The 21343-nt window shown below is 40.5% G+C and overlaps 1 protein-coding gene across 1 annotated transcript in view; it reads right to left on the bottom strand.

The window, feature by feature from the left end:
• Positions 1-21343, bottom strand: part of LOC140725998 (E3 ubiquitin-protein ligase HERC2-like) — a 169156-nt gene that overhangs the window by 101559 nt on the left and 46254 nt on the right. The window contains exons 18-23 of the mRNA XM_073041899.1: positions 15222-15326; positions 10072-10209; positions 9570-9736; positions 9206-9272; positions 5261-5346; positions 1154-1337 (exon numbers count right to left, since the gene is read on the bottom strand). Of these exons, the coding sequence (XP_072898000.1) occupies positions 1154-1337; positions 5261-5346; positions 9206-9272; positions 9570-9736; positions 10072-10209; positions 15222-15326 (747 nt within the window). The remainder of the gene's footprint in view (positions 1-1153; positions 1338-5260; positions 5347-9205; positions 9273-9569; positions 9737-10071; positions 10210-15221; positions 15327-21343) is intronic.

The following is a 21343-nucleotide window of genomic DNA, read 5'->3' as shown; positions in this document are numbered from 1 at the left end:
ATTGATGTTATTTATGAAAAAGATAGAGGAAAAGATTCAATATGCTCAAAACTTCCTTGAGAAAGTGTAATATCCACACTGACTCCTGGGAATTCCTGGCCATTGGAGACACAAGAGACTGCAGATGAATCCCAAGCAAAAAGACAACCTGTTGGAGGAGCTCAGTGGGTTAGGCAGCATCTGTGTCAACATTTTGGGTTGAGACCCAGCATCAGGACCATGACTGCTTGGGCGAAGAAGGAGCTTTCTATTATTGATAACTTCAAGGTCACATGCCAGGAGAGCACAGGTATCCTGTATAGGTGCAGACAGAGCACGTCACTTACTAACCACCACCTTCCCCAAGCCACCTCTTAACCCATCTATCTGTGGGGTACTCCAATTCCCATATTGGCCTCATCAGCCACCTGAGAGCCCACAAAACCAGAATGGAAGCAAGTCATCCACAGTCCTGAAGGAGTGCTTAAGAAGAAAAACAAATGAGGGGTTAACATTCATCATGACATCAGGAATAACTCAGCTGCTCCATGACAGAATAACACCATGGGTTCCCTTCTACCCGCCTTAAACAGTAAGCAGAAAACAAAATATTTTCAGGATTAAGCCATTCAAACATGTTCTACTGTCCAATATGATCTAGCAGATTCCCTATCTCAATGCCCATATCCCACTCTTGACTAACATACTCCTCAGTATCTTTTGAGTCTAAATTTTGTGCAGAGAATAAGCCCAGAATATGGTGGTGACCACTTCAGTCTGATCTCTTGACTGTAATAATCTTCTACCAAGTTAACAAATTTTTATTTGGTTTGTGTTTCCAGGGAGCTGGATTATGGATGGGCCAATGGGAATTAAGCAATAGAAGATACATAATATAAATAAATAGTTAACAGGGATGAGCAGCTGAATGATCTGCTTCTGTTGCACTCCCATCTGCTTGTGCTTTAGTAAGATGAATGCATTCCTATTCAGTCAGTTAAATCAGGAAAAACACCTCAGGTTTAGGATGAAAGCCATAATGGTAGAATGATAGAATGGTATAATGTTTTGGGAGTATTCTTAATGCACTCTAATCCCAGCTTTTGTTTCTTGTAAACACAATGGACAGCAACTGTCAAAGCATTGAATAGTAGATGTGGCATGCAGTGCATACCTTTTCCAGAAGTTTCCAATCATAGTTGGTGTTGCCATGGATAACGGCCATTAGTTCTTCTGGGAGGAACAGATCCACAATGGGTAGTGGAAAACCTCCCCGGAAACCTTCAGAAAAGGCTCTGAATTGTTTCTCCACTGCGGTGTTAAACTTGTAATCCACAAAGGCATCAACAAATTGCTTCCTATTTTAAAAGAAAATAAGACTTACTTTAAAATACGTAACTTCAGTAGGCTTGGTTGTAGATACCAAGTGTTTTAAGATTGCATTGAATCTCACTTTGAACTTAGTATTTAAAATGCTGCCAATAAATTCCTTTGAGAGCCTGCCATGAACAACACATTTAACATCAATATTTAAAATGAGAAGGTCCAATAGGATAGTGAAAGTGAAGAATAAAATCACACATTTAATTACAATTGCACAATGTTCATCAAATACTTGCAGCTACAATCATACAGTTTATCACATCAAAACTAATCAATAAGCTCCAAGATTGAGGCCTAAATATGTCTTTATGCAATTGGATCCTAGGTTTACTCACTCGCAGACCCCAGTCAGTTCGGATTGGTAACAGCATCACCATCAACATATGGGCACCACAAGATGTGTGCTTAACCATTTGCTCTACTTGCTTTGTACTTTTAAATGTGAGGCTAAGCACAGCTCCATTGTCATTGGCCGAATCAAAGGTGGGGATACGTCTCACTCAATGGCAATTGATTATTGACTATGGGACGAGGAAACCAGAGGCCCATAAGTCAGTCCTCATCAGGGTATCAGAGGTGGAGAGGGTGAACAATTTTAAATTCCTCAGTGTTAATATTTTAGAGGATCTGTACTTGGACCAACACACAAGTGCAATTACAAAGAAAGCATTGCGACACCTCTACTTACTTAGAAGTTTGCGAAGATTTGAATCAGAATCAGGTTTATTATCAACAGCACGTGTCGTGAAATTTGTTAACTTAGCAACAACAGTTAGTTCAAGGCAATACATAATATAGAACAAAGGGAAATATATAAATAAATAAATAAGTACTGTTCACCGGTTGAATGACCATTTAGGAATCGGATGGCAGAGGGGAAGAAGCTGTTCCTGAATCACTGAGTGTGTGCCTTCAGGCTTCTGTACCTCCTGCCTGATGGTAACAGTAAGACAAGGGCATGCCCTGGGTGCTAGAGGTCCTTAATAATGGACGCTGCCTTTCTGAGACACCACTCCCTGAAGATGTCCTGAGTACTTTGTAGGCTAGTACCCAAGATGGGGCCGACTAAATTTACAACCTTCCGCAGCTTCTTTTGGTCTTGTGCAGTAGTTCTCCCATATTAGACAGTGATGAAGTCATCAGAATACTCTCCATGGTACATCTCTGGAAATTTTTGAGTGTATTCGTACCAAACCTCTTCAAACTCCTAAAGAAATAAAGTTGCTGTTTTGCCTTCTTTATAACTGCATCGATGTGTTGGGACCAGGTTATATCCTCAGAGATCTTGACACCCAAAAACTTGAAACTGCTCACTCTCTCCACTTCTGATCTCTCTATGAGGATTGGTATGTGTTCCTTCCTGTTAACCTTCCTGAAGTCCACAAGCTGGCATATCTCACTCCTATACACCCACTTGTCACCATCTAAGATTCTACCAACAACGTTTGTATCATCAGCAAATTTATAGTTGCTATTCGAGCTATTCCTAGCCATAGAGTCATGGGTATAGAGAGAGTAGAGCAGTGGGCTAAACACACACCCCTGAGGTGCACCAATGTTGATCATCAGCGAGGAGGAGATATTATCACCAACCTTCACAGACTGTGGTCTTCCAGTTAGGAAGTCGAGGTTCCAATTGCAGAGGGAGGTACAGAGGCCCAGGTTCTGAAACTTCTCAATCAGGATTGTGGGAATGATGGTATTAAATGTTGAGCTATAGTCGATGAACAGCATCCTGACATAGGTGTTTGTGTTGTCTGGAGAGCCATTGAGATTGTGTCTGCCGTTGACTTATTGTGGTGATAGGCAAATTGCAATGTGTCCAGTTCCTTGCTGAGGCAGGAGTTTAGTCTAGTTATGACCAACCTCTCAAAGCATTTCATCATTGTAGATGTCAGTGCTACTGGGCAATAGTCATTAAGGCAGCTCATGCTATTCTTCTTAGGTACTGGTATAATTGTTGCCTTTTTGGTAACTTCTGCCCGTAGCAGTGAGAGGTTGAAAATGTCCTTGAATACTCCCGCCAGTTGGTTGGCACAGGTTTTCAGAGCCTTACCAGGTACTCCATTGGGACCTTCCGCCTTGCAAGAGTTCACTCTTTTCAAAGGCAGCCTAACATTTGCCTCTGAGATAGAGATCACAGGGTCATCATTTGGCGTGTCATCTAAAACTTTGAAAAACTTCTCAGGATGTATGGTGGAGAGTATATTGACTGGTAGCATCACAGCGTGGTGTGGAAACACCAACGCCCTTGAATGGAAAGTCCTAAAAAAAAAGCAGTGGGTATGGCCCAGTCCCTCATGGGAAAGCCCTCCACACCATTGAGCACATCTACAAGAAGCATGTCGCAGTAAAGCAGCATCCATCATCAGAGACCCCACCATCCAAGCCATGCTCTCTTCTTGCTACTGCAATTAGGAAGATGGTACAGGAGCTTCAAGACCCACTTCACCAGTTTCATGAACAGTTATCAGGCCCTTGTACCAAAAGGTATAACTTCACTCACCCCAACGCTTGTATTTACTGTGAATTCCCACAAAAATGAATCTCAGGGTTATATTTGGAGGCAGAGGTACTTTGATAATATATTTGCTTTAAAAGTTATTGGATCAATTACTAATTATAAGTTAGGAATGTGTGTGTTTAAAATAGTGGATATTGCTTCTATCAACTAAATAGTTTAATAGTAATGCATTATCAGGATAGTGAGTTCAAATGACAGTGAGTTCAAAAAACTGGGCCCAGTGAAAAGTCTGTTGTATGAATCTAGCACATTCAGTAATATCCACTGGAAAATAACCTATTGTTCTGATCCATCTGGTTCATAGAAGCAAATCTGCTTTTGGAACTATATGGTATGCAACTGAACCACTCACCTGGAGTCCAGACAATCAGATCCCAACCTTAAGTTAGAAATTAAATTAACAAGTAAATAGGCAAATTTCAGGTCATTCCCTCTGTAAATGGGGTACCTAATTCAGTCTTTGAACTTTGATGAATTATAAAAGGTTCATTCTATTTATGTATTTAATTTTGAGATACAGTGCAGATCAAACCCTTCTGGCCCAACAACCTACCCTTTTAACCCTATCTTAAGTACAAGACAATTTACAATGATCAATTGACCTACTAACTGGTACGTCTTTAGAATGTAGATGGAAACCAGAGCACCCAGAAGAAACCCACGTGTTCACAGGGAGGAAGCACAAACTCCTCACAAACAACATTGAACTCTGAACTCCAATGCCCAGAGCTGTAATGGCATTATGCTAACTGCTATGCTACCCATACGGACAATCCCAGCAATCCTATCAGTTCAACGGACAAGTTCTTTTGGGAGGGAATTGAGTAATGCGGATAATCTATCCTCATCGGAAGGTTCTCATGAGAAATTCCTCTGAGGGTGTCATCTGCTGAACGTAATAGTTCAGGATGAACAGTGAGCCTGTAATTGGTAAAACTATTAACACAACAGGTCACACAACAAGACATAGGGTTTGGGACAAAACTGGATGAGAGAGGAGAGTTCTAATGCACACTTTTGAATTAAGTAGCCATCCTTGGCTAATACACATCAATGCATGAAATAAATGTGGTCCAAGCATCCATGTTTAATTGTATGTTACTGCAAATGCAGCTGTAATGTTGCCTCTAAAGTCAGATTAATTTAGCAATCCACCTGAACCAGCGAGAGTTAGCTTTCCATATGGGGCTGGTGAGGTGAAGTTAACTTGTGGCTTACTGTTACAACAGTAGACTTACAACCAGGTGGTTGTCAGGTGCCTGTCCATTATTTTAATACCTTAGGTTGGGTGTGTGGGAGAGGCTGTCACCCTAACCCCATCTCCACCAGCTCTGTTTGTGACCTGAACAGTTTCTACTAATGTAGTTTACATACCTGTTATGCTTTTGAACTGGTACGTTGGCACCATCAGCAATCAGTTCATGTTCAACGTGTGTTCCGTCCTCTGTTTCTTTGGGTGCCTGCAAAATACCCCACAAATTTACATGATGTGATTCCATTTTTTGTTGGTTTCTCCACAGCATTTAACAAATTCAAAAATCTTGACTTCACCATGCTTCTCTATTCTTTTGCTAACAAAATTCACATGAATCAATTCAACTCATTATAGCTGAATCTCTTCCTGAATAGGTTTGTCTCTGGGAAGCTGAACATTGCAGGCTTGCTCTCTAATCTTGTCATGCCTGAGAGTGCAGACTAAGATCACTTCAAAGGGGAAAAACATTAATAGAGGAGAGGTGCAATTAAAAACCACAGAAGAGTTTGAAAGAATGTTACTTTTCAAGAAAAGATTATGTAGGTTTTCAAGAAATGGCTAACCACACAGGCTAAGGCCATTGAGAAGCAAAAGGGATCACTCTTGCCTTACCAATAATGTTAAGCACTCCCAGGGTTCTAATACATCTTCCTCAATCTCTAGTAAGTGGGACAAGAATTAACCTCAGGTTTGAGATGAAAAAGTGCTGCAGATCTGTTGAATAATTCTGGTATGACAATCCTGGGCTGCTGCTTGACAGTGGTTTGTACGACGGCATGTTCCTCTTCTTGGAACTTGCCAATTAGCCCCTTTTCGGTACGTCCAGGTTTGGCCTGAAGTCGGGTGACTTCAGGGCCTTGCATGACCCTATGGACACGAATTCTCGATGGTGTCGCAAGCTGAAGCATAGCGGGAGCCGGAACATTGAAGACAGCGAGAGTGGCCGTTGGAGGACTCTGCACTCAGTAATCAATCAATCCTCTCTCTGTTGATGGTGAGGGAGATTTTGCTACCCATTCTTGAGTCAGAGAATTTGAAATAAAAACCAATGTTTAAGACTGACTGTAACACAGAAATAACAACTGCTGTCTCCACTGTCGAGAGGAGGGGACTTCAATCAGGTCCACTACCCGAGGATAAAAGACAGCAGCAGGTCTGTACAGCGAAAAGAGCTTTGACCAGTGACTAATAGGCTTATGGGATTGCTTAGCAAGAGCAAACTAAAGGAAGGCAGTGGCAAGTGCACTAGCCATTGTCTGAGTGGACATAATCAGAGTGGTGATCTTGAGGCAGATGTTAGTAATTACAATGGGAAATAGAAATCACATGCCTAAAGGGCAATGTTACAATAGTCATGGGGGACTTCAACATGCAGGTAGATTGGGAAAATCTGGTTGGTGCTAGATTTCAGGAGAGGGAATTTCTAGCGTGCCTACAAAATGGCTTTTTAGAGCAACTTGTGGTTGAGCCCACTAGAGAATTAGATATACTGGATTGGGTGTTGTGCAATGAACCAGAATTGATTAGCGATCTTAAGGTAAAAGGAGCCTTAGGAGCAAGTGAACATAATATGATCAAATTCACCCTGAAATATGAGGAGAAGGTGAAATCAGATATATTAGTATTACAGTGAAGTAAAGGGAATTACAGAGGCATGAGAGAGGAGCTAACCAGAATTCATTGAAAAATAACACTGCCAAGGATGACGGCAGAGCAGCAATAGCTGAAATTCCTGAAAGCAATTTGGAAGGCACAGGATATACATATACATCCCAAAGAGGAAGAAGTATTCTAAAGGAAAGATGACATATCCGTAGTAAACAAGAGAAGTCAAAGCCAACACAAAAGCCAAAGAACGGGCATATAATAGAGCAAAATTTAGTGGGGTTTGAGGATTGAGAAACTTTTAAGAACCAACAGAAGGCAAGTAAAAAAGTCATTAAGAATGTAAAGGTGGAATATGAAAGTAAGCTAGCCACTAATATTAAAGCAGATACCAAAAGTTTCTTCAGATACATAAAGTGTAAAAGAGAAGCAAGAGTGGATGTCGGACTGATGAAAGACAATGCTGGAGAGGTAGCAATGGGGGACAAGGAAACAGTGGACAAACTGAGTTAAGTATTTTGCATCAATCATCATGGTGGAAGACACTAGCAGTATAGCGGAGGTTTCAGGTGTCAGGGGTCTGAGTCTGAGCTCAGTGGTTGGGAAGATGTTGGAGTTGATTTTTAAGGATGAGGTCTCAGGGTACTTGGAGGCACATGATAAAATAGATAGACAAAGGAGTATCAGTTGATGTTGTGTACTTGGATTTACAGAAGGCATTTGACAAAGTGCCACACATGAGGCTGTTTAAGAAGCTATGAGCCCATGCTTTTTCAGGAAAAACTCTAGCATGGATAAAGCAGTGGCTGATTGGTAGGAGGCAAAGAGTGAGAAAAAAGGGAGCCTTTTCTGACTGGCTGCCAGTGACTAATGGTGCTCCATAGGGGTTTGTGTTGGGACCGATTATTTTACGTAATATGTCAATGATGGAATTGATGGTCTTGTTGCAAAGCTTGTAGACAATATGAAGAGAGGTGGAGGGACAGGTAGTTATGAGGAAGTAGAGAGGCAACATAAGGACTTAGGTTAGGAGAATGGGCAAAGAGATGGCAGATGGAATGCAGTGTTGAGAAGTGCATGGTCATGCACTTTGATAAAGAAATGAAAGGGTTGACATTTCTAAATGGAGAGAAAATACAAAAAACCAAGGTGCTAAGGGACCTGGGAGACTTGTGATGGATTCCCAAAAGGTTCATTTGCAGTTTGAGTCAGTGGTGAGGAAAGCAAATGAAGTGTATTTATTTCAAGAGGACTAGAATATAAAAGCAAGGATGATGCCTCACTTGGTGTATTGTGAGCTGGTTTGGGACCCTTATCTTAGAAGGGCTGTGCTGAAACTGGACAGGGTTCAAAGGAGGTTCACGAAAATGATTCCAGGATTGAATGGCTTGTCATATGAGGAGTGTTTGATGGCTCGGGGTGTGTATTCACTAGAATTGAGAAGAATGATGGGTTGTCTCGTTGAGACCTATCAAATGATAGAGTGGATGTGGAGAGGATGTTTCCTATGGCAGGAGAGTCTAAGACCAGAGGACACAGCCTCAGAATAGAGGGGTGTCCTTTTAAACGGAGATGAGGATGAATTTCCTTAGCCAGAATGGTGAATCTGTGGAATTCTTTGCTACAGGTAGCTATGGATGCCAAGTCTTTATATACTGTATACTTAAGGCAGCAGTTGATAAGTTCTTGATTCGTTAGGGCCTGAAGGGATACAGGGCTAAGGCAGAAGATTGGGACTGAGAGAAAAATTGGATCAGCCATGATGAAATGGTGGAACAGGCTCGAAGGGTCAAATGGCCTAATTCTGCTCCTGTATCTTATATCTGTCTCTCTCTTGTTAGTGAGAGAGAGTGCCTGTCGGAATGAACAGCTAGTTTTTGATGTACTGTAGATCATGGTCTCCCTTTGGGGACTTTGCTGTGGCTTGCATGACAAGTGATGGGAATGATGATTCTTTATGCTAGAACAAGTGGGCGAGGGGGGAAGGGGAGGGTTTGATGCTGCTTGTGCATGGGAGGTGGTAGGGGGCTTTGGAGTTCTTACATTTCTGTCATTCATTCTTTGGGGTTTTTCTTCAGTTTCAAGGATGTTTGCGGTTGTATGTTGTATACTTTCTGATACTACATGAAACTATTGAACTAGTTTAAGGGGGAAGTTCTCTCAAGCTGAACGCCATTTCCCAGTCACCAGATATGTATGAGGAGGACTTAAGATTTTCTTGAACTGCATGTGATAATTTCCACATCTAATTTCAATGCTAGTATTGATGAGAGATGGTCCACTCTGTTTCATTCTGAGCTGGGCAGTTTCAGCATCAATCAGTGCTGTCTGGAGTCACACACAGGGCAAACTGCTTTAGAATGGCTGATTTATTCCCTAAAGTACCTACTGGCTTGAACTTTATACTTCAGTATGAAATTAATATGTTCATTGGTTATTTAAAATAAGAGTAAACCTACTGAAAAATATATCCAATGCTTTTCTTCAAAGTCATCATACTCATAGTCAAGAATATCCTGGAGTGACCTGCAATGCAGAACAAAGATGCAGACATTGAAAGCTGAAGTTATCTCTGGATTGTTCCTTTTAATGGTAGACATAAGTTTGTGGAAATAGCTTTAGTAAATGTATCAGTTTTCATTAATCGTAAACTATTTATGAAGCAGAGTGTTAACTTTTTATTTTATAGGCAATTTATCATTATTCTCTGTAGAACCTGGAAAAGGACAGTAACTTTTCCACAGGTACCATGGATAGGAAAATTTCTTTGTAAAGATGAGATGAATTAAGGATAAAAATGCAAGTAGATTTGATTTCACTCACGCTCCTACTGTTGGCCAGAGCTCCTTTAGATCCTCCAGTGTTGGTTGCACATGGAGCAATTTTTTGTACAATGCCAAAGGGAAGTGAAAGTTGGAAATAAAATTATCCGACAGAGCAATTCCACACAGATTTCCCACCAGATGAAATACATCCTTCATTTCAGTTTCCTGTGAATATTAATACAAAACTATCAGAATCTTATTATGCCCTCAGGCCCTGATATTATCCAGTGGATTGACTAAAGAACCATTCTCAGCAATGATTGATGTTGAACAATGTTATTTCATTTCCCCAATGCTTTTCTCTTTTTTTTTGGTGCAGGGTTACATCTCACTTCCAACAAACTTCCTATAAGGCTAGCGAATCTTTAGAACTAAAAAGCTGTTTGATTCATGGCAACACTACTCCAGAACCAAAGTAAACCAACTAGGATGAGTCAAGCTGCATTCACAGATGACACTTGCATCTGCATATGTTCAGTAGTCGATATAGCATTTCTTACCCTATTGGAGAACCACAGCAAATTAGATTCCTCTTTGTTCCTAAATATCCTTTCATCGTTCTGGAGCTCCTCGCTGAAAAGAGTGAAGAATTCCTGTGTCACCCCATGACCAAAGCATGGTTCATTATGAAAGGTAACCTGAAATAATAGAATCAAGATTGAAACATTAATATTTTAAATGTTTGCCTTCTGATATCATTGACTCCTCTCCTCATAGACATTGTTCATTATCTCCTAACCACAATTAGTTTATGGCTTTGGTAAGTTATAGTAAAGAGAATCCTAAAACATTTACACTGTGTACATTAGAAGCAAGAGGGTAGCTAAGGAAAGAGTAAGTCCCCTCAAGAACCAAAGGGATAAACTATATGTGTTAGCGAGGTCCTGAAAATATCCTTCTCATTGGTATACACCAAGCAAGAGGATGTGGAGGCTGCAGAGTTAAGGGAGTGGGTGCTGCTTTTCTGAAGCATGTCTGTTAGGAAGGAGGAAATCCTGGATCTATCTTAGAATGCTAAAGGAAGCAAGAGAGGAGACTGTTGGGATTCTGTTGGTGGTCTTTGTAACTGCCTTAGCCATGAGTGAGCTCTCAGAAAACTAGCTAAAATACTTTACTTGGAACGTACTGTAGTTCAGCACAGGAACAGGTCATTTGGCCCACAATGTTAAGCCAAGCTAATTAAGCTAAGGATGCCTAATTACACATCCCTTCTGCCTGCACATAGTCCATATCCTCTATTAGTTACATATTCATGTGCCCGTCCAAGAGCCTCTTAAATGCCTTTATCACATTTACTTCCATGTTAAACATTTCAGGCACCCAACATTTGCTTTGTAAAAAAAAACTTGCTCACTTCTTTGAACTTTTCCCTTACCACGTTAAACACATTTTGACCCTGAGAAAAGGATACTGGTTATAAATCTATTCCTCTCAATTATATAAAATCAGGTCTCCCCTCAGCCACCACCACTCCAGAGAAAATAACCCTTGTATGTCCAAGCTCTACTTATGCACTCTAATTCAGTGAGCATCCAGGTAAAACTCGTCTGCAACTTCTCAAAATCCTCTATATCTTCCTATAATAAGGCAACTCGAATTGAAATCAGTTCTCCAGTCACAGCCCAACTGGAGGTTTATAAAGCTACAACAAAACTTTCTGACTCATTCATGCATTGCCTCAAATGATAAAAGCAAGCATGCTGCACTTTCAAGGAGCTATGGACATAGACTTCAATATCCCTCTATGCATCAACAGAGGGTTCTGCTGTTGACTGTGTTCTTTCCCTTTACATTGATCTTCCAAGGTGCAACATCTCACATTTGTCCAGATTAAACTACGTCTGCCATTTCTCCACTCATATCTGTAACTGATCTATAACCCTTTGTATCCTTTGGCAAACTTCTACACAATACACAATGCCACCAATTTTTTTGACATCTCCAAACTTACTAAACAAACCATCCATATTTAACAAGTTATTTATATATCACAAGCAGCAGAGGTTCAGTATGGATTCCTACATAATACTACTAGTTCTGGACCTCCAACCAGAATAAGCCCTATTTATCATGACCCTCTGGCTTCTATGAGCATGCCAATTCTGAATCCAAATAACAAAGTCATCATTTCTCACAAAACTGGATGTTTTTGAGGAGGTATTCTAAAAATCAATCTTTCAGTCAGTGTGAGAGATAATGTCTATATGGATTTCAGCAAGGCTTTTGACTAGATTCTGCATGGTAGGCTGGACCAGAAGTTTAAGGACAAGGGACATGAGGCATGTTGGTATATTGGATCCACATTTAGTTTGGAAGTTGGAGACAAGATACCATGGTGGATTTTCTGACTGGAAATCTGTAATAAGGTGTACTTCAGGGATTCGTGCTGGGACCCTTGTTTTTTTGTACCATATAAATAACAAGGTGAGAATGCAGGAGTAGAATTATTAAGTGTGCCGACAATACAAAAGTTTGTGAGTTATAGATGAAAAAGAAGTATACAGTGGGGCACAGATCAGCTGTAAAGTTAGGCAGAGCAGTGGCAGATAAAATGTCTTCCAAACAAATAAGAGATAACGCAGTTTGGAAAGTCCATTTCCAGTAGAGCATAAAGAATAAATGTCAGCGATCTTATCAGCCTGAATCCACAGAGGGACCTCGGCTGCAAGTTCTCAATTTGCTGAAAGTGGCGCCACAGATGGATGGTGTAACGAAGAATGCATTTGCCATGCTTGCCTTCATTTGCTGAGGCATTGATGTAAGAGTTACAGTATAAGACCTTAAGACAGAGGGGCAGAATCAGGCCACTCACCCCATCAAGTCTGCTTTGTCATTCCATCACACCTGATTTATTAGCCTTAAATAAACCTCTGCCTTAAATATACTCAGTAACTTGGTGAGTTCCACAGATTCACCACCATCTGGCTAAAGAAAAAATTCCTCACCTCAAATTCCTTTTTTCTGAGGTTGTGCCCTTTGGTCCTAGACTCCCCTACCATAGGAAACATCCCCTCCAAACTCACTCTGTCTAGGCCTTTCAATATTCCACTGGTTTCAATGAGATTCCCCCCTCATGTTTCTAAATTCCAGCGGGTACAGGCCTAGAACCATCAAACGCTTCTCATATGCTAACCTTTTCATTCCTTGGATCATTTTTGTGAACCTCTTCCAGACTCTCTCCAATACCAGCACATCTTGTCTTTGAAAAGGGGCCCAAAAATGCTCACAATACTCCTTGCAGTCTAACCAATGCCTTAAAAACCCTCAGCATGACACCTTTGTTCTTATATTCTAGTCCTCTCAAAATGAATGCTTTTGCCTTCCTTACCGTCTACTCAACCTGCAAGGGAATCCTGCACGAGCAATCCCAAGTCCCTTTGCGCCTCTGATTTGTGTATTTTCTCCTCATTTGGAAAACAGTCCATGCCTTTATTCCTTCTACCAAAATGTATAACCATGCACTTCCCTACACTATATTCCATCTGCCACTTATTTGACCATTCCTCCAGTCTGTCTTTCTGCAGATTCCCTGCTTCCTTCCTTCCACCTATCTTTTGTATTGTCTGCAAACTTGGCCACAAAGCCATCAATTCCTTCATCCAAATCATTAACAAATAATGTAGAAAGAAGTGGTCCCAACACCGAACCCTGTGGAACACCACTTTCCACTGTCAACAAATCAGAAAGGGCACTCTTTATTCCCACACTTTGCCTCCTGCCAGTCAGCCAATTTTCTGTCCATGCTAGTACTTTCACTGTAATACCAAGGGCTCTTATCATGCTGATGCTGTATATTGGTTTAATTAGTAATTGTTTAAGTATATTTTAACGTATCAAAAATCTTGGAATATGCTGGAATTTCCACAACAACTAATCGCCTAGGTTTGGAACAAAGTTTCCTCTTGCCACAAACGGAAAATATGTGTGATTTTGTCCAAATGACTCCACTTACAATGGGGAAAATATTCTCCTTAAAATCAAATTGTTGGACCAGAGTTGTCTGTGTCCAACAATTTGTAGTGGCTGGTGCAAACAATCCTTCCCTCTTATGCCGATAACGCTGGACAACAAAGGTTTTTTCTTCCTGAATACCTTTAGGTATATCTTTTGGCCTACTGATCATGAAAATCACCATGAAATTTCCCTATCATGCACCATTTTTTTGATATCACTTATGTTTATTATTTTTTATTCATAATTCAAGTCAATTAAGCTGTTCCTACAATGTAAGCTGAAAAGCTTCCTATCTTCTCCAGGCATGCTTAGGCAGTGCAGCTGCTGCATGGCAAGACAGGTTTTAGTAATAATTATTGGGTTCAGGACTGTAAAGATGGAATTTGCAATCACCAGGCACAAAATTTTCTATGAAGGCTTTTGATATTTGAGACAGATGCTTCCCAGAATAACTGATGCCAAAATTAAGGAAAGCATTTTTGTTGGTCCACAAATCAAATAGGTCATTAATGACAGGCAATTTGAAGAATTTCTAGTGGGACCGGAGAAAATCACATGGAAGGCATTCAAGGAAGTTGTTGAAATTTTTCTCGGCATCTACACAGCACCAAACTACATGCAGCTGGTTGAAAGCATGCTTCAAGCATATAAAACCATGAAATGCAACATGTCACTAAAGATTCATTTTCTGCATTCCCAATGAGATTTCTTCCCTGCACAGTAATGGAGAAAAGATACCAGGGCAACTGGAATCCATCAATGCTGGCGAATTATTGTTGGACACTTAAGCGAGAAGCCTCAGACACTGAGTACAAATGAAAATCATTAACAAAATATTTTTAACTTAGTTGAACTATTGCAAAACATCAACACCATTATGCAATTAAACACATTATATTCAATAAAAGCTAATTTATTCTTTCTCCAAATTCCTACATGATACAAGTAGTCTGAAATTATATTTGTGTTCATCTTCAAGCAGTCTACCATAAACAAAAAAAAATTCTGAGGAAGCAACACTTTTTTAAAAATTTGTTGTCCATTGTAATAGTAGATAAAAGTTTGAAAATTCTCAGAACATTTTGGTCACCTTTCTCCTCAATAATGTCTATGATTACATTTGCACAGACGATGCCAAACATGTCACGCTGTAATTAATTCTGCTTGTTAGTGATGACCCTGTAGCAGTAGTTTATGCCCTTTTACTCCTTGGTGTCTCTTAATAAGATGTGTGCTCCATTGAGATCTCTTTCAGTAATTTCTAACTTGGATCAAGTTAATTCATAAAATAAGAATACTTCCAAATAAAGACTAAATTCATTTGTTGGTACTGATAGTTATCTCCCCATCTCTCCAACATCTTCCACCTCTGCAGTCACCTACCACTGCCAACGGCCTTCGAACCATACTTGGATTAGGCAATTGAAGCAAATTAATCATGTATTAAGTTTTCCTTTTCCGGGTCTACAAAACTTGACCTTCTATTGCTATTTTCTTATCTCTTATCTGTATGGAAATCTCGATGTGAACCATAATGACACGTTCCTCCCACCCAAGTATTGCAGTGGTTGTGAAATTAGTATAGGAAGTCAGGACAGACATAATGGGCCAGAGAGACACTTTCCGGGCTGTACAGCTCCATAATCTTTGATTATTAGATTTTCGAAATGTTGCTGAAGAGAAAACAGTTCCATACCTTAAGTGCTGTAAAGTACTCAAGTCCATTGTGAGATCTGTGCCAGTCTATTAAGTCTTGAAGAACTGCTGTTCTTGAAACATTCACTTCAGTTCTACTGGCATCCTGAAATAAATGAGTTCACTCCTGAGAAAAGGTTTGCAAATATTCAGGCAGAAAGTGAGAGACAAGTAAATCAAGACTACTATTCATTTGGAAATAAAATACATGTGGTGTAACGACCTGATAAATGATGAAAAGTAGTTGATCTCTAATAGACAATTCCAATAGACAAGTGAAGAAATAAAATGATAGAGCACCACAATTTTTCTTTCCATGGTACATACAGTGTAACATTTGTTTACAATCCTGACTGAGTTTTAAAGAATTTGTACATTATGAAAAGTTACTTTTTAATTCTGTGTTTCTTGTGTGATGGTAAGAACATTGCCCACATCATGACCTCAGAGCAAACTAAAGAGCTTTATGGCAAAAGAAGTGTGGTTGTCATGTAGAAAACATACCCTGCACAAAATGAGCACACAAAGGCCTGGCAATTATCTTGTATACTGCAGCCTTTGAAGTGCTTCTTCATAACTTTTTATTGGAAAATCGTTCACAAGATACTCCAGGGCTGATTGGATCCCAACAAGCTATGCATTTCTTGTCAGCTTTACTGATGTAATAGTGCTTGGACAAGCACAGTGGCATCCAGTAGTTAGGGTAATGCATTTTTGGACATCATGATCTCAAGCAGAGGCTACAGACAGTGGGGGGCATTCATGCAGAAGAAACAACATATGTGAGGCCTGCTTGGTGTAACCTTAAAAAGAATGGTCTAAGTTTGGTGTTGGTATCCTTATTCAGACATATCCAGTGGGTAGAGACTTGAGTGTTTGGGCTGCAAGTGGCCATGTCATACCAAGCATGGCAAGCAACTTCTTTAGGACTGTCTCAGGCAGACGCTGGAAAATATGATAGCTAACCATATCCTGTCCCGGGGCTGTAATACTTGCACTATTGACAACAAATTTCAGTTCAGGAAGGTTAGGACGGGGGAACACAAACCACTCCTCATAGAGGAATCAGAAGTGGAGAGAGTGAGTAATATGAAGTTTCTGGGTGTCAGTATCTCTGGGGACCTAACCTGGACCTAACATATTGATGCAGCTATGAAGAAGGCAAGACAGTGACTATATTTCATGAGGAGTTTGAGGAGATTTGGTTTGTCAACTAAACCACGTGAAAAATTCTACAAATGTACTGTAGAGTGCATCTTCACTGCATCACCGTCTGGTATGGGGCAGGGTAGGGTTACTGCACAAGATCAAAATAAATTGCAGAAACTTGTAAAATTAGTCAGCTCTATCATGGGTACCAGCCTCCATAGTATCCAAGACATCTTCAAAGACCTATGCCTTAGGAAGACAGCGTCTATCTTTAACAATTCCCACCATCCAGGGCATGGAGGTTCAGAAGCCTGAAGGCACACACTGACTGATTCAGGAAAAGCTTCTTCCTCTCTGCCGTCCAATTTCTAAATGGACACTGAACCCATGAACACTACCTCACTACTTTTTTATTTGTAATTTTGCACTACTTACTTTAACTTAACTATTTAATAGAACATATATACTTAATGTAACTTGTTTTTTCTCTATATTTATTTATCATGTATTTCATTGTACTGCTGCCATAAAGTTAATAAATTTCACAACAAATGCCGGTGATATTAAATCTCATTTTAATTCAGCCAACGTAAAGTCATTATCCATGGCACTCTCAAACATCTTGTTTCTTACAAATGTTCCCATTCTCCATCAAAATACACTGCCATCTCTTAATATATGCATCCCCTAAATTGTCATGTCCATGTAACTTTGCAAACGTGTTTCCCAGACATTCAGCCATTGTAGTCAAATTTCCATTCTCCACTAATACTGAAATCTGGTTATAACTCTAAAAACATACATTTTCTTTAGCATTCTCCACACCATTGGTATGCTAGTGTCCCTCCCAACTGATGAGCAAATTCCCCTCCAAGCCGTCCTTTCAGCATCCCTAATTAATCTCCTTGCTATCGCTCTCTTCTGAAAGTTCAGCAAGGCTTCTTGTGTTAATTTACATTTCAAAATGTGAAAAGCCCATCTCCAGTCTCTGATGGCCTCTGTACATTCCTGTGCCCAACGAGAACGCATTTCTTACCAGCTCTCCTAACACCAAAGGAATGGCTTGATGGGCTGCCCACACAAACTAGGAATTAAAACCTGTGTGGATGAGTGTGTGCCAACAAAGACTTACTGTACACTCCCAAACCAAAAGACATGGATGAACCAGGAGGTACGTTGTCTGCTGAAAGCTAGATCTGTGGCATTCAAGACTGGCGACCCAAGCCTGTACTGGAAAACCAGGTATGATTTGCGGAGGGCTATTTCAAGGGCAAAGAGACAATTTTGTATGAGGTTGGAGGTGACATCAGATGCACGGCAACTCTGGCAGGGTCTACAAGACATTACTTCCTCCAAAGCAAAACCCAATAGCATGAATGGCAGCGATGCTTCACTACCAAATTAACTCAACGGTTTTTATGCACGCTTTGAAAGGGAGAATGTAACTACAGCTGTGAAGATCCATACTGCACCTGATGACCCTGTGATCTCCATCTCAGAGGCCGATGTTAGATTGTCTTTAAGAGAGTGAACTCTCTTTAAGACAGAAGGTCCCAATGGAGTACCTGGTAAGATTCCGAAAACCTGTGCCAACCAACTAGTGGGGGTATGCAAAGACATTTTCAACCCCTCACTGCTACAGGCAGAAGTTCCCACTTGCTTCAAAAAGGCAACGATTATACCAGTGCCTAAGCAGAATGATGTGGGCTGCCTTAATGACTATTGCCCAGTAGCACTCACATGGACAGTGTTGAAATGCTTTGAGAGGTTGGTCATGACTAAACTGAACTCCTGCCTCAGCAAGGACCTGGACACATTGCAATTTGCCTATCACCACAATAGGTCAACGGCAGACACAATCTCAGTGTCTCTCCACATGGCTTTAGACCACCTAGACAACACAAACAACTACGTCAGGATGCTGTTCATCAACTATAGCTCGGCAATTAATACCATCATTCCCACAACCCTGATTGAGAAGTTACAGAACCTGGGCCTCTGTACCTCCCTCTGCAATTGGATCCTCAGCTTCCTAACTGGAAGGCCACAGTCTGTGTGGATTGGTGATAACATATCCTCCTTGCTGACGATCAACACAGGCATACCTCAGGGGTGTGTGCTTAGCCCACTGTGCTACTCTCTATATACATATGACTGTGTGGCTAAGCATAGCTCAAATACCATCTATAAATTTCCTGATGATACAACCATTGTTGGTAGAATTTCAGGTGGTGACAAGAGGGCGTACAGGAGTGAGATATGCCAACTAGTGGAATGGTGCCGCAGCAACAACCTGGCACTCAACGTCAGGAAGACGAAAGAACTGATTGTAGACTTCAGGAAGGATAAGATGAAGGAACACATACCAGTCCTCATAGAGGGATCAGACGTGGAGAGAGTGAGCAGCTTCAAGTTCCTGGGTGTCACAATCTCTGAGGATCTAACTTGGTCCCAATATATCAATGTAGTTATAAAAAAGGCAAGACAGCGACTATATTAGGAATTTGAAGAGATCTGGCATGTCAACAAATACACTCAAATATTTCTATAGTTGTACCGTGGAGAGCATTCTAACAGGCTGCATCACTGTCTGGTATGGAGGGGCTACTGCACAGGACTGAAAGAAGCTGTAGAAGATTGTAAATCTAGTCAGCTCCATCTTGGGTACTAGCCTACAAAGTACCCAGGACATCTTCAGGGAGCGATGTCTCAGAAAGGCAGCATCCATTATTAAGGACCTCCAGTACCCAGGGTGTGCCCTTTTCTCACTGTTCCCATCGGGTAGGAGGTACAGAAGCCTGAAGGCACACACTCAGCGATTCATGAACAGCTTCTTTCCCTCTGCCATCTGATTCCTAAATGGTCTTTGAATCTGTGGTCACTACCTCACTTTTTAAAAAATATATAGTATTTCTGTTTTTGCACATTTTAAAGAATCTATTCAATATATGTATACTCTAATTGATTTAGTTGTTTATTTATTATTATTATTTTATTTTTCTCTTTCTGCTAGATTACGTATTGCATTGAACTGTTGCTGCTAAGTTAACAAATTTCATGTCACATACCGGTGATAATAAACTTGATTCTGAATTATACTCTGATAGTCTTCTACGGTATCACCTGGAGACAGTTGATCAAATGATTTCTCACATTCAATGAAAAATTTTCCCCAGTTTGCCATCTAAAAGACCATGAAAGTACCAGAACCCAAATTCTGACAGTGAACAAATACACAAGACTGAGAAATGATCACTCCCCATACAATAAGTCATTACATCCCAACTACCAAGTCCAGCAAGTGGAGCAGAGATACGAGTCAAGTCCAGACAAGAGACCCCATTTGCAGCAATGCCTTTCTGCCATCACTGAAACAAATTAGATGATATTCTTCCAAAAGCTCCTCTTCTACTGCCCCACAAACTGCTATGTGCATTAAAGTCACCCCAGAAATAATTTTACCAGAATAGTTTCCCACCATTCTCCCCAACCCTTCCACAGACGATTCCTGACCTGGATTATAAAATTCACAATTCTGATCCCACCACGTGGTTATCACAATTCAATAATTACAAATTTGGCATCCTCTGGAGAAAGCAAAATTCTGTACAAGAAACCCTCCTTCACAAAATTGGCACAGCCTCCGCCCACAGCTGTAGGTCTATCATATCTCACAACCTCATAACCCTGAATCTAAAATGATAAATGTGATCACAATCAAGTTTCTTGTACATAAACACCAAAGCCTAAAACATATGATTTAAATTCTTGTCCATTCGCTGACAGACTTCTCACATTCCAATGAAGAACTCTAAGTTGTTGGAAAAGATCAATACATAGCACCCTGTATACAATCGCTCTCCACCACCAGCCCATTCCTTCTACTATCATTCCCCAAATCTTCTCTCCAAAATACTTCATATGCCTTTCCTACAGTAATTCTCATTAAACACAAGTATTTCGATGTTGCATCCACCATTATCCTAAGTCTATCAGATTTCTTTCCCACCTGTACTGTTCCATTAACCGCAGCACATAGAAACAGAAGGAAATTATCTTTTCAAGTCTCATTATCTTACTAGATGTTTCACCTCTCCAACTCCTGCCTGAACAATCTCACTCCATGATCTTCCTTCATCCGAATCCCTATAAGTGTCTGTTTTACATCCACTGGGAATCAGGTTAGAGGTTTCAAATCTTCTCACAGCTTCAGCATAAGAAATATAATGTGTGAACTTTACCTTCTGAATTCCCCAAGCCTTTTGTAAAACAGGACAACCTAAATAAGCAGCACTATAAGCACCTCCATAATTGCAGCATCGTACCTCTGCACCACCTCCACAATTCCCATGTTCATGTTCACATCCACACTTTGCACATTGCAGCTTCACCCCGCAAGAAGTAGCGACGTGTCCCACTCATTGGCAATTAAAACTCTGCAATGGTGGAGGGTTATGCATTCTGACTGAATAACTAATACAGCCTAAATAGATTTTGATGGAAGCACTTCATCAGAAAAAGACAACAGAATAGACAAGCTATCATATTTTTCCCTTTTCTCCAGGTCTGTAATCTCTTAGCCAAAACTACCTTGCCCCCTCTCAAGTTGTCCCTAATATTCTCCACAGATACACACAGAGGAACACCTGAAATAACACACCAAGTCTTCATTTTCCCCCTCCTAATGTACTAACAATTTTACTCCCATCCAGTCTTTATTTTCAGTATTTTCTTCTGTTGTTTTAAATCAGCACATGTAATCAACACCCTACCTTTGCTACGACATATTGCTGATCTTACTTCACCAATATACTTCTGAAAGCCTTTGTCACAATTAGTTATGAAAGCTATCATAATCGACAGCATCTTCTACCACAGTCCTTATGCCCTTCAGTGGGTGACCCTCCTACCCAGACACATGGGCTAATGAGTTGGGGGGGGGGGGGCTACCCCAAACTCATTTTACTTTTATTT

The sequence above is a fragment of the Hemitrygon akajei genome, chromosome 4, assembly GCF_048418815.1.
Source record: "Hemitrygon akajei chromosome 4, sHemAka1.3, whole genome shotgun sequence".
In the NCBI taxonomy this organism is placed as follows: Eukaryota; Metazoa; Chordata; class Chondrichthyes; order Myliobatiformes; family Dasyatidae; genus Hemitrygon; species Hemitrygon akajei.
The sequence above is the reverse complement of the archived record's forward strand: the minus strand, read 5'-3'. Positions and strand labels throughout refer to the sequence as shown.